Below are 22,190 nucleotides of genomic sequence, written 5' to 3'. Positions count from 1 at the left end.
CCCTGGTTGGCTTGAAGTCGTCCCTAGATCGTGGAGACGTGTCAAACTCGCCTTCTGGTCGGAGATTGTCCTTTGGTTTCTTCACTTCGGCCCTCTCACCAGGTCCCACCTTCTGTGGCACTGGGCGCTCAAAGTCTCCCTCAAGCTTGAGGTTGTCAGGATGCCTGACAGGTGTTGGTCTCTCTCCAGGCCCATACCTTTCCCTTTCAGGGCGTTCAAACTCTCCCTCAGGTTTAAGATTATCCTTAGGCTTCTTAACTTCTGCCCTCTCCCCAGGACCAACTTTCTTTGGTTCAGGACGATCAAACTCGCCTTCCAGTTTCAAATTATCAGGATGCCTCACGATTTCTGGCCTCTCACCAGGACCATATCCCTTCTTCTCAGGTCGCTCAAATTCACCTTCAGGTCGCAAATTATCCTTTGGCTTCTTGACTTCGGCCCTCTCACCAGGTCCCACCTTCTGTGGAACTCTTCTCTCAAAGTCCCCTTCGAGCTTGAGGTTGTCAGGATGCCTGACAGGTGAGGGTCTCTCTCCAGGCCCATACCTTTCCCGTTCAGGACGTTCAAACTCTCCTTCAGGTTTAAGATTATCCTTAGGCTTCTTAACTTCAGCCCTCTCCCCAGGACCAACTTTCTTTGGTTCAGGACGATCAAACTCGCCTTCCAGTTTCAAATTATCAGGATGTCTCACGATTTCTGGCCTCTCACCAGGACCATACCTCTTATGCTCTGGCCGCTCAAACTCGCCTTCTGGTCGCAGATTGTCCTTTGGCCTCTTCACTTCGGCTCTCTCGCCAGGCCCTACCTTCTGTGGCACTGGGCGCTCAAAGTCGCCTTCAAGCTTGAGGTTGTCGGGATGCCTGACAGGTGAGGGACGTTCCCCAGGCCCATAGCGTTCTGGTTCAGGCCGCTCAAAGTCACCCTCAGGCCTGAGATTGTCCTTGGGTCTTTTAACATCGGCTCTCTCTCCCCTCATGGGTTTGAACTCCTCCCTGGATCGTGGAGTGCCTTCAAACTCGCCTTCTGGGCGTAGGTTGTCTGTCGGTCGTTTCACATCGGCGCGCTCTCCTCTCGTTGGCTTGTAGTCATCTCTATTTCTAGGCGTGCCCTCAAAGTCTCCTTCGGGTCGAAGATTGTCTTGTGGTCTTCGTACTTCTGCACGTTCTCCTCTTACCACCACATAGTCATCCCTCCTGGTGTCAATGAACTCTCCTTCCATCCGAAGATTATCCTCATAGCGCTTGATCTCAACTCGCTCAATGTTGACTGCTTGATAGTCGTCTCTGGATCGGCGTGTTTCCATGGTGCCTTCAACCCTCAGATTGTCTGTTCTCTTAACGACGTCATGACGCTCTCCTCTCACCACTTGATAGTCGTCTCTGGTGCGAGAGTCGACAAAATCACCTTCTACCTTCAAGTTATCGGCGTGCCTCACCACTGGTGCTCTCTCGCCCCTTGTTGGAGTGTAGTCATCACGCGACCTTGGTCCTCCAAACTCTCCTTCTGGCCTCAGATTGTCATCGTGCTTGACAACGGGAGCTCGCTCACCTGGCCCATATCGTGGCTTCTCTGGTACCTCGAAATGTCCCTCCATCTTCAGATTGTCCTTGGGCTTTCTGACCTCTGCTCTCTCTCCAGGACCAACCTTCTGTGGTGTCGGCCGTTCAAAGTCGCCTTCAAGCTTCAAATTGTCAGGGTGCCTGACAGGTTCCATTCTCTCTCCAGGTCCATACCTCACAGGCTCTGGCCTTTCAAAGTCTCCCTCAGGACGTAGGTTATCCTTTGGCTTCTTGACATCTGCCCTTTCTCCCCTGGTTGGCTTGAAGTCGTCCCTAGATCGTGGAGTACCTTCAAACTCGCCTTCGGGTCTCAGGTTGTCTGTTGGCTTTCGCACATCTGCACGATCTCCTCTCGTTGGCCTGAAGTCGTCCCTTGAGCGTGGTGTGCCTTCGAATTCACCCTCAGGTCGCAGGTTGTCTTCCAGCTTCTTGACAGGAGCTCGCTCACCAGGTCCTACCTTCTGTGGAGTTGGTCGTTCGAAGTCTCCCTCGAGCTTCAAGTTGTCTGGGTGCCTGACTGGTTCAGCTCTCTCCCCTGGACCATATGGCGCTGGCTGGCGCTTCTCGAATTCTCCCTCAGGACGCAGATTGTCTTTAGGTTTCTTCACATCAGCTCTCTCGCCTCTTGTTGGCTTGAACTCGTCTCTGGATCTCGGAGTTCCTTCAAAGTCTCCCTCAGGCCTGAGATTGTCGGTTGGCCTCTTCACATCAGCACGCTCTCCTCTTGTGGGCTTGAAGTCATCTCTGGAACGAGGTGAGGCGTCAAAATCGCCCTCAGGCCGCAAGTTGTCTTTAGGCTTCTTCACATCTGCTCGTTCTCCTGGCCCAACCCTCTGTGGCTCAGGCCTTTCGAAATCGCCCTCCAGCCTCAGATTGTCAGGGTGCTTCACCGGTGTAGCTCGTTCTCCTGGACCATACCTCACTAGCTCTGGTCTCTCAAAGTCGCCCTCAGGCCGTAAATTATCCTTGGGCTTTTTGACTTCGGCCCTTTCACCTCTTGTTGGCTTGAAGTCGTCCCTTGACCGTGGAGACGTGTCAAACTCGCCTTCTGGTCGGAGATTGTCCTTTGGTTTCTTCACTTCGGCCCTCTCACCAGGTCCCACCTTCTGTGGCACTGGGCGCTCAAAGTCTCCCTCAAGCTTGAGGTTGTCAGGATGCCTGACAGGTGTTGGTCTCTCTCCAGGCCCATACCTTTCCCTTTCAGGGCGTTCAAACTCTCCCTCAGGTTTAAGATTATCCTTAGGCTTCTTAACTTCTGCCCTCTCCCCAGGACCAACTTTCTTTGGTTCAGGACGATCAAACTCGCCTTCCAGTTTCAAATTATCAGGATGCCTCACGATTTCTGGCCTCTCACCAGGACCATATCCCTTCTTCTCAGGTCGCTCAAATTCACCTTCAGGTCGCAAATTATCCTTTGGCTTCTTGACTTCGGCCCTCTCACCAGGTCCCACCTTCTGTGGAACTCTTCTCTCAAAGTCCCCTTCGAGCTTGAGGTTGTCAGGATGCCTGACAGGTGAGGGTCTCTCTCCAGGCCCATACCTTTCCCGTTCAGGACGTTCAAACTCTCCTTCAGGTTTAAGATTATCCTTAGGCTTCTTAACTTCAGCCCTCTCCCCAGGACCAACTTTCTTTGGTTCAGGACGATCAAACTCGCCTTCCAGTTTCAAATTATCAGGATGTCTCACGATTTCTGGCCTCTCACCAGGACCATACCTCTTATGCTCTGGCCGCTCAAACTCGCCTTCTGGTCGCAGATTGTCCTTTGGCCTCTTCACTTCGGCTCTCTCGCCAGGCCCTACCTTCTGTGGCACTGGGCGCTCAAAGTCGCCCTCAAGCTTGAGGTTGTCGGGATGCCTGACAGGTGAGGGACGTTCCCCAGGCCCATAGCGTTCTGGTTCAGGCCGCTCAAAGTCACCCTCAGGCCTGAGATTGTCCTTGGGTCTTTTAACATCGGCTCTCTCTCCCCTCATGGGTTTGAACTCCTCCCTGGATCGTGGAGTGCCTTCAAACTCGCCTTCTGGGCGTAGGTTGTCTGTCGGTCGTTTCACATCGGCGCGCTCTCCTCTCGTTGGCTTGTAGTCATCTCTATTTCTAGGCGTGCCCTCAAAGTCTCCTTCGGGTCGAAGATTGTCTTGTGGTCTTCGTACTTCTGCACGTTCTCCTCTTACCACCACATAGTCATCCCTCCTGGTGTCAATGAACTCTCCTTCCATCCGAAGATTATCCTCATAGCGCTTGATCTCAACTCGCTCAATGTTGACTGCTTGATAGTCGTCTCTGGATCGGCGTGTTTCCATGGTGCCTTCAACCCTCAGATTGTCTGTTCTCTTAACGACGTCATGACGCTCTCCTCTCACCACTTGATAGTCGTCTCTGGTGCGAGAGTCGACAAAATCACCTTCTACCTTCAAGTTATCGGCGTGCCTCACCACTGGTGCTCTCTCGCCCCTTGTTGGAGTGTAGTCATCACGCGACCTTGGTCCTCCAAACTCTCCTTCTGGCCTCAGATTGTCATCGTGCTTGACAACGGGAGCTCGCTCACCTGGCCCATATCGTGGCTTCTCTGGTACCTCGAAATGTCCCTCCATCTTCAGATTGTCCTTGGGCTTTCTGACCTCTGCTCTCTCTCCAGGACCAACCTTCTGTGGTGTCGGCCGTTCAAAGTCGCCTTCAAGCTTCAAATTGTCAGGGTGCCTGACAGGTTCCATTCTCTCTCCAGGTCCATACCTCACAGGCTCTGGCCTTTCAAAGTCTCCCTCAGGACGTAGGTTATCCTTTGGCTTCTTGACATCTGCCCTTTCTCCCCTGGTTGGCTTGAAGTCGTCCCTAGATCGTGGAGTACCTTCAAACTCGCCTTCGGGTCTCAGGTTGTCTGTTGGCTTTCGCACATCTGCACGATCTCCTCTCGTTGGCCTGAAGTCGTCCCTTGAGCGTGGTGTGCCTTCGAATTCACCCTCAGGTCGCAGGTTGTCTTCCGGCTTCTTGACAGGAGCTCGCTCACCAGGTCCTACCTTCTGTGGAGTTGGTCGTTCGAAGTCTCCCTCGAGCTTCAAGTTGTCTGGGTGCCTGACTGGTTCAGCTCTCTCCCCTGGACCATATGGCGCTGGCTGGCGCTTCTCGAATTCTCCCTCAGGACGCAGATTGTCTTTAGGTTTCTTCACATCAGCTCTCTCGCCTCTTGTTGGCTTGAACTCGTCTCTGGATCTCGGAGTTCCTTCAAAGTCTCCCTCAGGCCTGAGATTGTCGGTTGGCCTCTTCACATCAGCACGCTCTCCTCTTGTGGGCTTGAAGTCATCTCTGGAACGAGGTGAGGCGTCAAAATCGCCCTCAGGCCGCAAGTTGTCTTTAGGCTTCTTCACATCTGCTCGTTCTCCTGGCCCAACCCTCTGTGGCTCAGGCCTTTCGAAATCGCCCTCCAGCCTCAGATTGTCAGGGTGCTTCACCGGTGTAGCTCGTTCTCCTGGACCATACCTCACTAGCTCTGGTCTCTCAAAGTCGCCCTCAGGCCGTAAATTATCCTTGGGCTTTTTGACTTCGGCCCTTTCACCTCTTGTTGGCTTGAAGTCGTCCCTTGACCGTGGAGACGTGTCAAACTCGCCTTCTGGTCGGAGATTGTCCTTTGGTTTCTTCACTTCGGCCCTCTCACCAGGTCCCACCTTCTGTGGCACTGGGCGCTCAAAGTCTCCCTCAAGCTTGAGGTTGTCAGGATGCCTGACAGGTGTTGGTCTCTCTCCAGGCCCATACCTTTCCCTTTCAGGGCGTTCAAACTCTCCCTCAGGTTTAAGATTATCCTTAGGCTTCTTAACTTCTGCCCTCTCCCCAGGACCAACTTTCTTTGGTTCAGGACGATCAAACTCGCCTTCCAGTTTCAAATTATCAGGATGCCTCACGATTTCTGGCCTCTCACCAGGACCATATCCCTTCTTCTCAGGTCGCTCAAATTCACCTTCAGGTCGCAAATTATCCTTTGGCTTCTTGACTTCGGCCCTCTCACCAGGTCCCACCTTCTGTGGAACTCTTCTCTCAAAGTCCCCTTCGAGCTTGAGGTTGTCAGGATGCCTGACAGGTGAGGGTCTCTCTCCAGGCCCATACCTTTCCCGTTCAGGACGTTCAAACTCTCCTTCAGGTTTAAGATTATCCTTAGGCTTCTTAACTTCAGCCCTCTCCCCAGGACCAACTTTCTTTGGTTCAGGACGATCAAACTCGCCTTCCAGTTTCAAATTATCAGGATGTCTCACGATTTCTGGCCTCTCACCAGGACCATACCTCTTATGCTCTGGCCGCTCAAACTCGCCTTCTGGTCGCAGATTGTCCTTTGGCCTCTTCACTTCGGCTCTCTCGCCAGGCCCTACCTTCTGTGGCACTGGGCGCTCAAAGTCGCCCTCAAGCTTGAGGTTGTCGGGATGCCTGACAGGTGAGGGACGTTCCCCAGGCCCATAGCGTTCTGGTTCAGGCCGCTCAAAGTCACCCTCAGGCCTGAGATTGTCCTTGGGTCTTTTAACATCGGCTCTCTCTCCCCTCATGGGTTTGAACTCCTCCCTGGATCGTGGAGTGCCTTCAAACTCGCCTTCTGGGCGTAGGTTGTCTGTCGGTCGTTTCACATCGGCGCGCTCTCCTCTCGTTGGCTTGTAGTCATCTCTATTTCTAGGCGTGCCCTCAAAGTCTCCTTCGGGTCGAAGATTGTCTTGTGGTCTTCGTACTTCTGCACGTTCTCCTCTTACCACCACATAGTCATCCCTCCTGGTGTCAATGAACTCTCCTTCCATCCGAAGATTATCCTCATAGCGCTTGATCTCAACTCGCTCAATGTTGACTGCTTGATAGTCGTCTCTGGATCGGCGTGTTTCCATGGTGCCTTCAACCCTCAGATTGTCTGTTCTCTTAACGACGTCATGACGCTCTCCTCTCACCACTTGATAGTCGTCTCTGGTGCGAGAGTCGACAAAATCACCTTCTACCTTCAAGTTATCGGCGTGCCTCACCACTGGTGCTCTCTCGCCCCTTGTTGGAGTGTAGTCATCACGCGACCTTGGTCCTCCAAACTCTCCTTCTGGCCTCAGATTGTCATCGTGCTTGACAACGGGAGCTCGCTCACCTGGCCCATATCGTGGCTTCTCTGGTACCTCGAAATGTCCCTCCATCTTCAGATTGTCCTTGGGCTTTCTGACCTCTGCTCTCTCTCCAGGACCAACCTTCTGTGGTGTCGGCCGTTCAAAGTCGCCTTCAAGCTTCAAATTGTCAGGGTGCCTGACAGGTTCCATTCTCTCTCCAGGTCCATACCTCACAGGCTCTGGCCTTTCAAAGTCTCCCTCAGGACGTAGGTTATCCTTTGGCTTCTTGACATCTGCCCTTTCTCCCCTGGTTGGCTTGAAGTCGTCCCTAGATCGTGGAGTACCTTCAAACTCGCCTTCGGGTCTCAGGTTGTCTGTTGGCTTTCGCACATCTGCACGATCTCCTCTCGTTGGCCTGAAGTCGTCCCTTGAGCGTGGTGTGCCTTCGAATTCACCCTCAGGTCGCAGGTTGTCTTCCGGCTTCTTGACAGGAGCTCGCTCACCAGGTCCTACCTTCTGTGGAGTTGGTCGTTCGAAGTCTCCCTCGAGCTTCAAGTTGTCTGGGTGCCTGACTGGTTCAGCTCTCTCCCCTGGACCATATGGCGCTGGCTGGCGCTTCTCGAATTCTCCCTCAGGACGCAGATTGTCTTTAGGTTTCTTCACATCAGCTCTCTCGCCTCTTGTTGGCTTGAACTCGTCTCTGGATCTCGGAGTTCCTTCAAAGTCTCCCTCAGGCCTGAGATTGTCGGTTGGCCTCTTCACATCAGCACGCTCTCCTCTTGTGGGCTTGAAGTCATCTCTGGAACGAGGTGAGGCGTCAAAATCGCCCTCAGGCCGCAAGTTGTCTTTTGGCTTCTTCACATCTGCTCGTTCTCCTGGCCCAACCCTCTGTGGCTCAGGCCTTTCGAAATCGCCCTCCAGCCTCAGATTGTCAGGGTGCTTCACCGGTGTAGCTCGTTCTCCTGGACCATACCTCACTAGCTCTGGTCTCTCAAAGTCGCCCTCAGGCCGTAAATTATCCTTGGGCTTTTTGACTTCGGCCCTTTCACCTCTTGTTGGCTTGAAGTCGTCCCTTGACCGTGGAGACGTGTCAAACTCGCCTTCTGGTCGGAGATTGTCCTTTGGTTTCTTCACTTCGGCCCTCTCACCAGGTCCCACCTTCTGTGGCACTGGGCGCTCAAAGTCTCCCTCAAGCTTGAGGTTGTCAGGATGCCTGACAGGTGTTGGTCTCTCTCCAGGCCCATACCTTTCCCTTTCAGGGCGTTCAAATTCTCCCTCAGGTTTAAGATTATCCTTAGGCTTCTTAACTTCTGCCCTCTCCCCAGGACCAACTTTCTTTGGTTCAGGACGATCAAACTCGCCTTCCAGTTTCAAATTATCAGGATGCCTCACGATTTCTGGCCTCTCACCAGGACCATACCTCTTATGCTCTGGCCGCTCAAACTCGCCTTCTGGTCGCAGATTGTCCTTTGGCCTCTTCACTTCGGCTCTCTCGCCAGGACCTACCTTCTGTGGCACTGGGCGCTCAAAGTCGCCCTCAAGCTTGAGATTGTCGGGATGCCTGACAGGTGAGGGACGTTCCCCAGGCCCATAGCGTTCTGGTTCAGGCCGTTCAAAGTCACCCTCAGGCCTGAGATTGTCCTTGGGTCTTGTAACATCGGCTCTCTCTCCTCTTACAGGTTTGAATTCATCCTTTGATCTGGGTGTCATGTTGAATTCTCCCTCTGGTTTGAGGTTATCTTTTGGTTTTTTCACTTCAGCTCTGTCGCCTTTGGTTGGGTGGTAATCGTCTCTGGACCTTGGAGTTCCTTCAAATTTTCCCTCAGGTTTTAGGTTGTCCTTAGGTTTTCGTACCTCTTCTCTTTCACCAGTTGTTGGCTTATAATCGTCCTTTGACCGTGGAGTGCCTTCAAATGTCCCCTCTGTTTTTAAGTTGTCTTTTGGTTTCTTTACTTTCACCCTCTCACCTTTTCCTGGTTTGTAATCGTCTCGTGATCTTGGAGTACCGTCAAAAGTTCCTTCTGGCCGAAGATTGTCTTCTGGTCTCTTTACGTCAGCTCGCTCTCCTCGTGTAACTTTGTAGTCATCTCTACTCACAGGGGTGCCGCTGAACGTACCTTCTAGTATCAAATTGTCTTTGTGATGTTTTTGTACTTGTCTAGCTTCGGTGATCATTTGTTTTTTAAATTCAGACCCACTTGTTGTTTCGAAGAATCGTTCCCCATCCTGTTTTGTCCATGTCCTTCTGCGTGTTGGGCTCTCTCTACGACCCACCTTCTCGGTAAAGTCTACCTGAGTAGATGATTCGAATGACATATCTCCTTCGACTAACAGATTGTCCTGATGTCTTTTTATGACGGGCCTTTCAAACGTTAGCGGTTTGAAGTCTTCTTTTTGTTGGGAGGTCCCCTGAAATCAATAGAAATTAAAATTAAGTTTATCTTCACATCCTGAAAGTAGTGATGTTAATGATGATTATGATAACGATGACGATGACGATGATGATGATGATGATGATGATCGTGATGTTTGTGTGACAAGGTTTAATATTATTCATTATTTTTTGTGTATTGTTAATGATTTGAAACTGTTGTAAGAAATTTTGTATGTTTTTATATTTGACAAACAATAGACTGTTGCGAAACTGGATAAGGCAGTATATCTAACGACACTAGAATGACTGATGTCAGTATTTCAAAATAAAATTATAACACTCGAAGAACTTGACTTTAGTTCTGCAATGCTTTGTGATTAATTTTTTCTGTTATGTTACTTCGGTGGTAGACCTCTGGGGTGGAACGTGGGCAAGGTCGTTGACGACATCTGCTTGTACATGTATATCAATTCCGTGCAAATCACTGCAGATAGCATGACATAAAGGAATTTTTATTGTTCCATGTACTACAGATTTTTTCCTTTCCGTTCACGAATAGATTCTGGAAAAAAAGATTCATTTTTACGATTGTCTAAAGTCGGAAGAAAAATTAGAACTTAACGTGCAATCGTTGACTGGACGGACCTGAACGCCAGTCACTCCGATGAGGTCGAGCCCAGAGTCTTAATCACTGGGTCACTCGCTCGGCACGCTTCCCTGCTTGCGGTTATTAGTGTAATTTGATCTTTACAGTTTCTATAGTGGATGTTAACACATGTGAATGGGGGCTTGTACAGCTCTCAGGTTTCCAGACGAGTGAGTGTTATACTCGTGATCTTCTGGCGAAGTATTAACATATTGCGAATGTCCTCATATTTTTCCCCCCGGGAGGGGGGTGGGGGGTGGGGAGTGGCGCCTCCCGGTCTGGGTGGTGGCAGGTGTTATATCTTGTGCCGCCTGCAGCCGTCTGAATAACATGGGGAATAAGCTACAACCCTGTGTCCCTTCCTTCATAGCTAGTCCTCTTTACGTTTCCTTCGACCCTTTTTGTTGCAGAATGGTTTGTATACAAGTTGTGAATAAACTTTATTCTCAATGACTTCGAATTCTAAAGAATTTCCCAAACTGCCACGGAAGTTATTAATAATACACACACCAAAAAAAGTTTTGCAGCACTCCGGTTCCAGGAGCTCCTGAAGACAGACGTTGACTGTGTATATTGTATCAAAGACATAGTCGCTTTGACTGTTCAGAGATGTCACTAAACCCGCCCAAAGATCTAAACAAACTTTCATGAGCAGCGCCTATTAGACGGAGGGGGTCCGACAGCCCATCAGTTCCAGTTATTTCACCGGGAAGGAGGTACACGACTCGTGTTGTCTGCTTAGACAGTCAATACCGCGGTTTCGTAGCGTCCTCATTGTTACTTTGTGCTAGGAAGGGCTCTCAACAAGGGAAGTGTCCAGGCGTGTCGGAGTGAACCAAAGCGATGTTGTTCGGACATGGAGGAGACACACAGAGACAGGAACTGTCGATGACACCTCTCTCAGGCCGCCCAAGGGCTACTACTGCAGTCGATGACCGCTACCTGTGGATTATGGCTCGGAGGAACCCTGACACCAACGCCACGATGTTGAATAATGCTTTTCGTGAAGTCACAGGATGTCGTGTTGCGACTCGAACTGAGCACAATAGGCTGCATGATGCACAACTTCACTCCCAACGTCCATGACGAGGTCCATATTTGCAACCACGACACCATGCAGCGCGGTACAGATGGGCTCAACAACATGTCGAATGGACCGCTCAGGATTGGCATCGCGTTTTCTTCACCGATGAGTATCGCATACGCGTTCAATCAGACAATCGTCTGAGACGTATTTGGAGGCAACCCGGTGAGGCTGAACGCCTTAGACACACCGTCCAGCAAGTGCAGCAAGGTGGAGGGCCCTGCTGTTTAGGGGTGGCATTATGTGGGGCCGACGTACGCCGCTGGTGGTCATGGAAGGCGCTTTAACGGCTGTACGATACGTGAATGCCATCCAACGACCCACAGTGGAACAATATCAGCAGCATATTGGCGAGGCAACCGTCTTCACTGATGACAGTTCGCGCCCCCATCGTGGACATCTTGTGAATGATTTCCTTCAGGATAACGACGTCGCTCGACTAGAGTGGCCAGCATGGTCTCTAGACATGAACCCTATCGAACATGCCTGGGGTAGATTGAAAAGGGATATTTACGTATGACGTGAACCACGAACCACTCTGAGGGATCTACGCCGAATTGCAGTTGAGGAGTGGGACAATATGGACCAACGGTGCCTTGATGAACTTGTGGATAGTATGCCACAGCGAATACAGCCATGCAGCAATGCAAGAGGACGTGCTACTGGGTATTAGACGTACCGGTGTGTACAGCAATCTGGACCACCACCTCTGAAGGTCTCGCTGTATGGTAGTACAACATGGAATGTGTGGTTTTCATAAGCAATAAAAAGGGCAGAAATGATGTTTATGTTTATCTCTATTCCAATTTTCTGTACAGGTTCCGGAACTCTCGGAACCGAGGTGCTGAAAAACTTTTTTTGATGTGTGTGGTTGACGAATACTGATGCTGTTTCACGGTTAATGTTGGGTATAAAATCCAAAAGTCTGGAGTTCAATACTGATTAAATTTATTTTTTCCGTCAGATGGCGCTGTTTTCATGTCTGGCAACAATCTGTCAGTATGAAAAATGAGAAGGCGCACCATAGTTCTGAGTTCTTGTTGGATTGTGTGTTTGCCTTATAACAGGCTGCGTGAATCAGTTCAGATGTCGAAGGAAGGCGTGGGCGTACCACCCCAATACCTAGTTAAGCACTGCGTTATTCAGACCAGCTTTACGTCTTATCCCGTCAAGTATCAGACTTCAGCAGACGTCGACTTAGGCCAAGGACCATCCTACGATCAGAGCTCCAATATACTGAATGGGTTAAATGGTTTACAAAATTTTAATATTTACGGCTGGCGATAAAGGACTTGAAGATGCGCATAAGGCACATGTGAATGCAGAGCAGAGGTAGATCTAGGGGCTACATCTGCTTCTACATTTACGCCTACGGGGTGTAAACGGTAACTGTTTACAACGTACCGCAGTCCTGTTGAGGAAGTCGGGACAGTTTGATGTAGAACTCATGTGGTGTATCAAGATGGGAAACAACCTAAAATTGGCCCATAGAAGCCACTTAAACTACAGTGCCTGCGCGAGAATTTGACTGAATCGTCGTGAATATTAAAACCCTGTGTCCATGCACTTACAAAACGTAAATTTGACATGTGTCTAAAATTTTATCTGAAGATATTGTGAATTTTAACACCATAAAAGTGGCAGTTAAGTAGTTTACTATGAAACGACTGTGCTTTTAAGCGTTACGCTTAGATCGAATAGTATACGTAATTAGTTTCTGCATACGTTTTATAGAAGTCTTTTCTCTTTCATTATCCTCACAAGAAAGTTTAAATTAATCCCTTAGAGAGGGAGACGATATTGAAAATGTCCGATAGCGCGCATGCGCTGGCGTGTATGCGGATTTGTAGGCTAATGTGAGACTGTTTCCCAGCTTGGACCACAAGTATCAAAAATGGTTCAAATGGCTCTGAGCACTATGGGACTTAACATCTATGGTCATCAGTCCCCTAGAACTTAGAACTACTTAAACCTAACTAACCTAAGGACATCACACAACACCCAGCCATCACGAGGCAGAGAAAATCCCTGACCCCGCCGGGAATCGAACCCGGGAACCCGGGCGTGGGAAGCGAGAACGCTACCGCACGACCACGAGATGCGGGCACCACAAGTATCGTATATCAAACTGTTCAGCCACAGTGCTACGTTGCAAATATTTTTCGTTTACGCTGCAGACACTCAGCAAGCCACATTACAGTGTGTGGTGTAGGGTACCTCTGTTATCAGTATCATTTCCATGTTTCTTTGTTCCATTGTGTGAAGAACGATTGTCTATAATCTTTGACATGAGGTCTAATTTTGCTCATTTTCTGTTTGTTGTCATTTCGCGAGACATATGCGGCAGGTTCTCTGAACGTACTCTCTCGGAATATCAACAGTAACCTTCTCCGTGGTGCACAGTGCCTCTGTTGTGGCGACTGCCATTGAACCTTATTGAGCATCGCGTTGACCAAATGATCCTGCGATGAAATGCCGCTCTTCGGTGAATCTTCTCTCTCTCTTTTATTGAGGGGAGACGTTCGTGAAAAACACATATTATTCGAAAGATGCACCAAATTCACAATTCTGAAGACACGGCAGTGAAATTTTGTACCAAGCTTTACATGAAATTAACGCATTTCCTGTTAAGTTCCTAGTATTATATATATTTAACTTTCTCAATGAAATTTAACAATTTTATTTAAAAAATAACATATGTACCTTTTTCTTAGAAACTATTCAAGAGATTTCTACAAAACTTTCTCTGTTTTATCTCACCGCGTTTCAAGAGATTTCTACAAAGCTTTCTCTGTTTAATCTCCTTGCGTATACTAAACTTCTCTATGAGGTTTTTTTATACATCGAACAGAAGAATTTTAATATTTTTTAAAACTATAATTCTGTAAGTACAGTATAAAATTCATGCAAAATTCCCATATCTCAGCTTACACTAAGAATATCAAAATTTACTCCTCGGATATTTATTCGGTTTATAGAAATAAGTGTTCAAAATTACATAATTCTAGCCTTCGTAGATTCTGAGAAAAAGGTACATAAACCTTAGAAAACATAATTTTCAGGAAATCCGATTTAAAGTTTAACCTGACGTTGTTTTTATTATGTCACTCTTCAGAATGTCCCAGATTTGTCTCGGGGTCCTCTTTCCCTTCAAGGATTCTCTTTTGGTTTCTTGTTTTCAGCCTTATTTCCTTTACCAGGTGTTCAGCTGACTTTTCAGCTGCAGAGAGGCGCTGTAAATCTATTTCTCTCAAGATGTCTTGAGTGAAATTTGCTATTTTAAAGCCCATTCTTTCTAATAGCTTCATCGTCCTTACGTTCCCTCCATTAAATGCAAGAATCGAACACGTGCGTTAATCTTCGTCGGTAACACAAGACAAAACGAGAATTATTTCTTCAAAAACAAAGCAGCTGTCTGTTATTGTTTCTAACAAACGGAACAGAGCCACAGATGATTATAAAACTAAAGAGCATATATCACAGTCTTCTACATGTACCCTATGCAAGTTTGCTTGTAAGCAATCCACGGAATCATTGCTCACCGAGCTAGTAGTGAACTGCTATTTTAAAAAGTGGGCGTGGCAGCAAAGTCGCGTCACAAATTTAATTATGTTTCAGCCGTTTCATCGTTGAAACTTTAGGAACTTATTGTCCATGAGTTCTACTAATATATAAAAAATAAACTGGAAATCGAAATTTTCGGTCAATTTCGTGAACGTCCGCCTTCATCCTGTTTGGTAAGGGCCCAAGACTGGTGAAAACTACCTACCAATGAGTCGAGCAAGTGTTTTATAAGGCACTTTTTTCGATTATAATTTATGTTTCCTTGAGACTCTTTCAGTGAAACTCAACCTGGAATCTACTTTGGCTACAACTAACTTTATGTGGTCGTTTCACTTTTCAGAGGGCTAGTTCTAGGTATTTTACGATTGTTTTTGTCTCCAGTGATTTTTGACCAATAAGGCAATCGAACAGTAATGGATCTCCTTCCCTATTTACGCACAATATGTTACTTTATGTTCAGGGCCAGCTGCCGGTTCAGGCTCAATCATTTATCCCCCGTAGGTCTTCCTATTGCGAAATGCAGAAAGACATGCGGAAGATCGTCGATTACACTATTGGCGACAAATCATTGGATACCGTGAAATGCCTAGGAATAAATACCCAGAGCGAGGTGAAGTGAAATATTTTTCCTGGTATTTATCCCGTATCTTCACGGGGTCTGAATGTTGATATGGATTTTGCAACGTTACAGTTAGATTCACGATCGATGGCGGTTCGCGCTCATCGAGGCAAGGACGGGTATTGTATTGTTGCCGGTTCCAAGCAACAGCTGCGGTACGCATGTAATATTCGCGCAAACTGAGTTTACACTCCAGGTGATGGCTGATGGGAGCGACTGTAAATGGAAACTGCCTTTAAGGTCGCTCCTGTCGTCCAGTGCACCGAGTGTCAACTTAGTCTGCGCGAATATATTGCACGTCCTTCGCGCTTGAAGACAGCTTGTGTATTGCAAATTGTATCTTTTGCTTGCTTCTGTAGAATTTGTTGCTTGCCACTAAAAGCAGCGATGACAACTCGCAACAAATCGAATAAAGATTCGCTAAATAGCTCGCTACGATCACGCTTAAATCTCGCAGTGGGTATAATATTCACAGCAGAGTCCTCAGAACACTACTGAACGCTCATTTGCTGTCGGAGAGTGCGCAGAACAAACCTCGCCCGCCATCGTTCGTAACTCCAACTATAGTGGTGCACACTGGCCGGATGCCCTTCGTTGCTACCACATCTGTCTGTCTCTAGTGTAATCTCACGCGAAAGTATGAAACCAGTTTCGAAATGTTTTCGGATCGTGCAACTGAGGCGGCACATGGTTTCCACACCAATATTTATTTATTTAAATGTGAGAAACCGCCTAAAAACCACATCCTGGTTGGCCGGCACACTGGCCCACGTCACTAATACGCGGGACGGAGTCGATACTCTGGCGGCGCGCCTCTCCGAATCACGGAAGCGGTGTGCTAATGTGGGCGGCTGTCTAGCGGGGGTTAGCGACCTACAGTGGAATGAGCACATACAAGAAATAGTAGGAAAAGCATACGCCGGACGGACACTCGTTGAGAGATCGTTAAGGAAATGCAGTACATCCACGAAAGAAGCCTCTTACAAAACACTTCTTGGACCAATTTCAGAGAACTTCTCATCAGTCTGAGATACTTACCACGCAGTATTAACAGAAGAGAGAGAGAAGATACAACGAAGAGCGACACGTTTCGCCACCACGGAATCGTTTAGTCGGCGTGAGAGCGTTACGGAGATGCTCAACAAGTTCAAGTGGTAGATGCTACAGGATAGGTGTTGTGTATCAAGGACAGCGTTACTCATTACTCTTATCCTCGAGGACTTCTATCCCTAAGCCACATTAAATGCGCGATACCTACGCTGGTGGTCTCTTAAACGTGCATGAATGGAGAACGTAGTTTGGATCTTATGCCATATTGCGGGCCGTAATTTGTTGTATTATGTGAAACTACTTATGCTACTACACTACTGGCCATTAAAATTGCACAACCAAGAAGAAATGCAGATGATAAACGGGTATTCATTGGACAAATATATTATACTAGAACTGACATGTGATTACATTTTCAAGCAATTTGGGTGCATAGATCCTGAGAAATCAGTACCCAGAACGACCACCTCTCGCCGTAATAACGGCCTTGACACGCCTGGGCATTGAGTCAAACAGAGCTTGGATGGCGTGTACAGGTACAGCTACCCATGCAGCTTCAACACGATACCACAGTTCATCAAGAGTAGTGACTGGCGTGTTGTGACGATCCAGTTGCTCGGCCACCATTTACCAGACGTTTTCAATTGGTTAGGGATCTGGAGAATGTGCCGGCCAGGGCAGCAGTCGAACATTTTCTGTATCCAGAAAGGCCCGTACAGGACCTGCAACATGCGCTCGTGCATTATCCTGCTGAAATGTAAGGTTTCGCAGGGATCGAATGAAGGGTAGAGCCACGGGTCGTAACACATCTGAAATGTAACGTCCACTGTTCAAAGTGCCGTCAATGCGAACAAGAGGTCACCGAGACGTGTAACCAATGGCACCGCATACCATCACGTCGGCTGATACGCCAGTATGGCGATGACGAATACACGCTTCGAATGTGCGTTCAGCGCGATCTCGCCAAACACGGATGCGACCATCATGATGCTGTAAACAGAACCTGGATTCATCCGAAAAAATGACGTTTTGCCATTCGAGCACCCAGGTTCGTCTTTGAGTACAACATCGCAGGCGCTCCTGTCTGTGATGCAGCGTCAAGGGTAACCGCAGCCATGGTCTCCGAGCTGATAGTCCATGCTGCTTCAAACGTCGTCGAACTATTCGTGCTGATGGTTGTTGTCTTGCAAACGTCCCCATCTGTTGACTCAGGGATCAAGACGTAGCTGCACGATCCATTACAGCCATGCGGATAAGGTGCCTGTCGTCTCGACTGCTAGTGATACGAGGCCGTTGCGATCCAGCATGGCGTTCCGTATTACCCTCCTGAACCCACCGATTCCACATTCTGCTAACAGTCATTGGATCTTGACCAACGCGAGCAGCAATGTCGCGATACGATAAACCGCAACCGCGATAGGCTACAATCCGACCTTTATCAAAGTCGGAAACGTAATGGTACGCATTTCTCCTCCTTACACGAGGCATCACAACAACGTTTCACCAGGCAACGCCGGTCAACTGCTGTTTGTGTATGAGAAATCGGTTGGAAAGTTTCCTCATGTCAGCACGTTGTAGGTGTCGCCACCGGCGCCAACCTTGTGTGAATACTCTGAAAAGCTAATTATTTGCATATCACATCATCTTCTTCCTGTCGGTTAAATTTCGCGTCTGTAGCACGTCATCTTCGTGGTGTAGCAATTTTAATGGCCAGTAGCGTATATCTATGCGACCTGCTGGTAGGAGCGAGAAGTTACCCACTCCGCAAATAACAGGTGGTCATTCAGCAGGGACAGAGTGTGTGGGAAAGTTATGAGAGTAGGCTGCGTTGTCCTGGAGCGTCCATAGATAGCAGGGAATCCCATGTTAGATTTGGCGCCGAGACGAGCAACTTCTAGTATTAATATTTAATGCATAAATCATTGAGAAACTCTTCTGACAACGGTAAAGATTTTATCTTCACTGATTTCTATATACCTACAGTTTCAATTACTCAGAACTGACCTTCAAAGATTAATAACACAATTCATTTTATGTTACGAGTGTTTGGCGGACTTAACTGACCACCCACGAAGGCACCCTGCCCGGCCAGATGGGAAAGAGTTAGGATAGCCCAGTACCGGGTCTATGACCAACCCTCATGCAGGCAACATGTGTGCACTGCGAGCGCTTGTTTCGTTCAATTAAAATCGAGTTAAAGTTTAATTTTGGCTTGGGAAACATTTATACCAGGTCTAGTACTGCCATCTAGATAGTGAATGCGTATAAAACGCGTGTGCTAATTCTCGCTTAAGAACATGATTTGAAGTTTTATGCTGACTAGTCTGACGATTAGAACGGAATAAAGATTCCGTCCACTGTTTTGTGAATGTAATGGTGCTCGAAAGGCTATAATCAGACTCCGCGGTGTAATTATTGATTTAAGACTGGCTCTTAGATGGCGTTGATAGTGAAAACGCAAATTCCTCATTTTGGTTTGAATTAATAAATGAGGTGGCATCCCATGTATCCGGACTTTATTGTAACACATCGGAGCAAAATTCTTGAAAGCCAGTCCAAAATTCACCGTCCATAGAGCGCACGTTAGAAGCCACGGCCTACGGAGAAGAAATTCAGTGGGGACATCGAGACAGCTTTAGAAGAGACGAGGTGAGCAAGTCTTTGCCTAATGATGTAGGGAAACATCAGGTTAAAACTGCTAGACACTACCTTCGCAGTTCGTACGACGTAGCCTTCCACTTGAAACCTTTCGCAAACTTCAACTTGCGTGGTTAGTGTGTTCATGTTATAGTGCGTCTTGCATTTATTTGATAGAGAGGAAACGCTACAGTAGGCCTACCTCAAATTGTCCTCCTCCAACGGTGAGGTTGTCACTGCGCCTGCGCACGGCCGTCGTCCTCTCGACCACGTCGTGCTGCTGGTACTCGGCGCGAGCCGTCGTCTCGGTGGTCATCTCGCCCTCCAGTTTTGTCCACGTGTTGCGCCGGATGAGCCTCGGTCGCTCCGTACGTTCTCCAGTGAATTCGCTGCGGGCCGTGGTCTCGGCTGTAACAGCGTGTATCCGGAGTCAGAATTAAGTCTCAGATTAGCCTTGCTGGAAACCTTCAAGTAGGCCTATCAAAAACTACGAGGGTCATTCAATAATTAAAGAGACAAATTGGTCTGGACAAAAAAGGATTTATTTTTACAACAGAGTACTTTTTCTACTTTTTTAGCCGGCCGGTGTGGCCGAGCGGTTCGAGGCGCTACAGTCTGGAACCGAGTGACCGCTATGGTCGCAGGTTCGAATCCTACCTCGGGCATGCATGTGTGTGATGTCCTTAGGTTAGTCAGGTTTAAGTAGTTCTAAGTTCTTGGAGACTGATGACCTCAGAAGTTGAGTCCCATGGTGCTCAGAGCCATTTTTTTTCTACTCTTCAACATAATCCCCTTCAATATTTATGCGCTTGCTCCAACGGGCTACAAGCTGTTTTATTCCGGCTGCAAGGCACTCTTTATCTTGATGTTTGAACCAATTTCCCACAAACTTTTTCACGTCTTCGTTGTCCTGTAGCCTCTTCCAACGTAATGCCTCCTTCAGTGCATCTACATCTACATTTATACTCCGCAAGCCACCCAACGATGTGTGGCGGAGGGCACTTTACGTGCCACTGTCATTACCTCCCTTTTCTGTTCAAGTCGCGTATGGTTCGCGGGAAGAACGACTGCCAGAAAGCCTCCGTGCGCGCTCGTATCTCTCTAATTTTACATTCGTGATCTCCTCGGGAGGTATAAGTAGGGGGAAGCAATATATTCAATACCTCATCAAGAAACGCACTCTCTCGAAACCTGGCGAGCAAGCTACACCGCGATATAGAGCGCCTCTCTTGCAGAGTCTGCCACTTGAGTTTGCTAAACATTTCCGTAACGCTATCACGGTTACCAAATAACCCTGTGACGAAACGCGCCGCTCTTCTTTGGATCTTCTCTATCTCCTCCGTCAACCCGATCTGGTACGGATCCCACACTGTCGAGCAATACTCAAGTATAGGTCGAACGAGTGTTTTGTAAGCCACCTCCTTTGTTGATGGACTACATTTTCTAAGGACTCTCCCAATGAATCTCAACCTGGTACCCGCCTTACCAACAATTAATTTTATATGATCATTCCACTTCAAATCGTTTCGCACGCATACTCCCAGATATTCTACAGAAGTAACTGCTACCAGTGTTTGTTCCGCTATCATATAATCATACAATAAAGGATCCTTCTTTCTATGTATTCGCAATACATTACATTTGTCTATGTTAAGGGTCAGTTGCCACTCCCTGCACCAAGTGCCTATCCGCTGCAGATCTTCCTGCATTTCGCTACAATTTTCTAATGCTGCAACTTCTCTGTATACTACAGCATCATCCGCGAAAAGCCGCATGGAACTTCCGACACTATCTACTAGGTCATTTATATATACTGTGAAAAGCAATGGTCCCATAACACTCCCCTGTGGCACGCCAGAGGTTACTTTAACGTCTGTAGACGTCTCTCCATTGATAACAACATGCTGTGTTCTGTTTGCTAAAAACTCTTCAATCCAGCCACACAGCTGGTCTGATATTCCGTAGGCTCTTACTTTGTTTATCAGGCGACAGTGCGGAACTGTATCGAACGCCTTCCGGAAGTCAAGAAAAATAACATCTACCTGGGAGCCTGTATCTAATATTTTCTGGGTCTCATGAACAAATAAAGCGAGTTGGGTCTCACACGATCGCTGTTTCCGGAATCCATGTTGATTCCTACAGAGTAGATTCTGGGTTTCCAAAAACGACATGATACTCGAGCAAAAAACATGTTCTAAAATTCTACAACAGATCGACGTCAGAGATATAGGTCTATAGTTTTGCGCATCTGCTCGACGACCCTTCTTGAAGACTGGGACTACCTGTGCTCTTTTCCAATCATTTGGAACCTTCCGTTCCTCTAGAGACTTGCGGTACACGGCTGTCAGAAGGGGGGCAAGTTCTTTCGCGTACTCTGTGTAGAAACGAATTGGTATCTCGTCAGGTGCAGTGGACTTTCCTCTGTTGAGTGATTCCAGTTGTTTTTCTATTCCTTGGGCACTTATTTCGATGACAGCCATTTTTTCGATTGTGCGAGGATTTAGAGAAGGAACTGCAGTTCGGTCTTCCTCTGTGAAACAGCCTTGGAAAAAGGTGTTTAGTATTTCAGCTTTACCGAACATAATGGGAATCATTAAGTGCTAAGTGCTGTAAAGGGGTTGAGACAGTACTTCCCAACCCATTTTGTCTATGGTTTCACGGGTTAGTTAAGCAATATGAGGACCTGTGTTGTCTTGTTGGAGAAACACACCTCTCCTCCGAGATCCACGACGTCTCTCTCTCATGGCTGGCATCACCTTGTTTAAAAGTAAATCCAAGTAGAATTGGCTGTTCATTGTACACTGCTCTTCAAGATAATCACAAAACATTGGACCTTCAGTATCCCAAAACACTGTCGAATGACTTTTCCTGCTGATCCTTGGGTTTTGAATTTTCTCTTCACCGGTGAGTTGGTGTGTTTCCACTCCATGCTTCATCTTTTTGATTCTGGCTTATAGCAGTGAACCTAAGTTTCATCACAAGTTAAAATTTTGTTGAGGAAGTGCTCATCTTCTCTTTCATAACGTTCCTTTAGTTCTATGCACACTCTCAAACTTGTTTCCTTCTGTAGCCGCATCAACTCCTTTGGGACCCATCTTGCACATGTTTTGCGGTACTTCAGCTTGTTACAGATAATGTTATGAATGATACCAGTACTAACTTGAACCTTGTCAACTATCATTTCCTCAGTCACATGGCGGTCGGCATGAATAATGTCATCAATTCGACTTTCAAGTGAAGGAGTTGAAACTACAACTGGTCGGTTTATTTTACAGAAAGTGTGGCCCTATCCGCAGATCATCAAATCCACAACACCCGTGGACTTGCCTGTATTCGTTGATTGTTTAGGGTTGTAAGTACACAGCTTCATTTTTTGACGGAGATGTTTTTAACCTTTTTTATCTTTTATAAATAATGACAGTTAGAAGAGTCGAATGGCATGATAAGGAACCGGTGGCCGAGAAGGTAGTGAGACAGGATTGTATCCTACCCGAATGTTATTACCTCTACAATGAGCAAGCAGTAAAAGAAGTCAAAGAAAAATCTGGACAATGAGTTTAAGTTCAGTGCCGATGGATGAATGTGTGACGCTGCAGCGTAATTTCG

The 22,190-nt window shown here is 47.6% G+C and overlaps 1 protein-coding gene across 1 annotated transcript in view; it reads right to left on the bottom strand.

The window, feature by feature from the left end:
• Positions 1-22,190, bottom strand: part of LOC126260552 (uncharacterized) — a 99,948-nt gene that overhangs the window by 5,056 nt on the left and 72,702 nt on the right. The window contains exons 5-6 of the mRNA XM_049957886.1: positions 18,787-18,992; positions 39-9,019 (exon numbers count right to left, since the gene is read on the bottom strand). Of these exons, the coding sequence (XP_049813843.1) occupies positions 39-9,019; positions 18,787-18,992 (9,187 nt within the window). The remainder of the gene's footprint in view (positions 1-38; positions 9,020-18,786; positions 18,993-22,190) is intronic.

Source organism: Schistocerca nitens, chromosome 5 (assembly GCF_023898315.1).
Source record: "Schistocerca nitens isolate TAMUIC-IGC-003100 chromosome 5, iqSchNite1.1, whole genome shotgun sequence".
Classification (NCBI taxonomy): Eukaryota; Metazoa; Arthropoda; class Insecta; order Orthoptera; family Acrididae; genus Schistocerca; species Schistocerca nitens.
The sequence above is the reverse complement of the archived record's forward strand: the minus strand, read 5'-3'. Positions and strand labels throughout refer to the sequence as shown.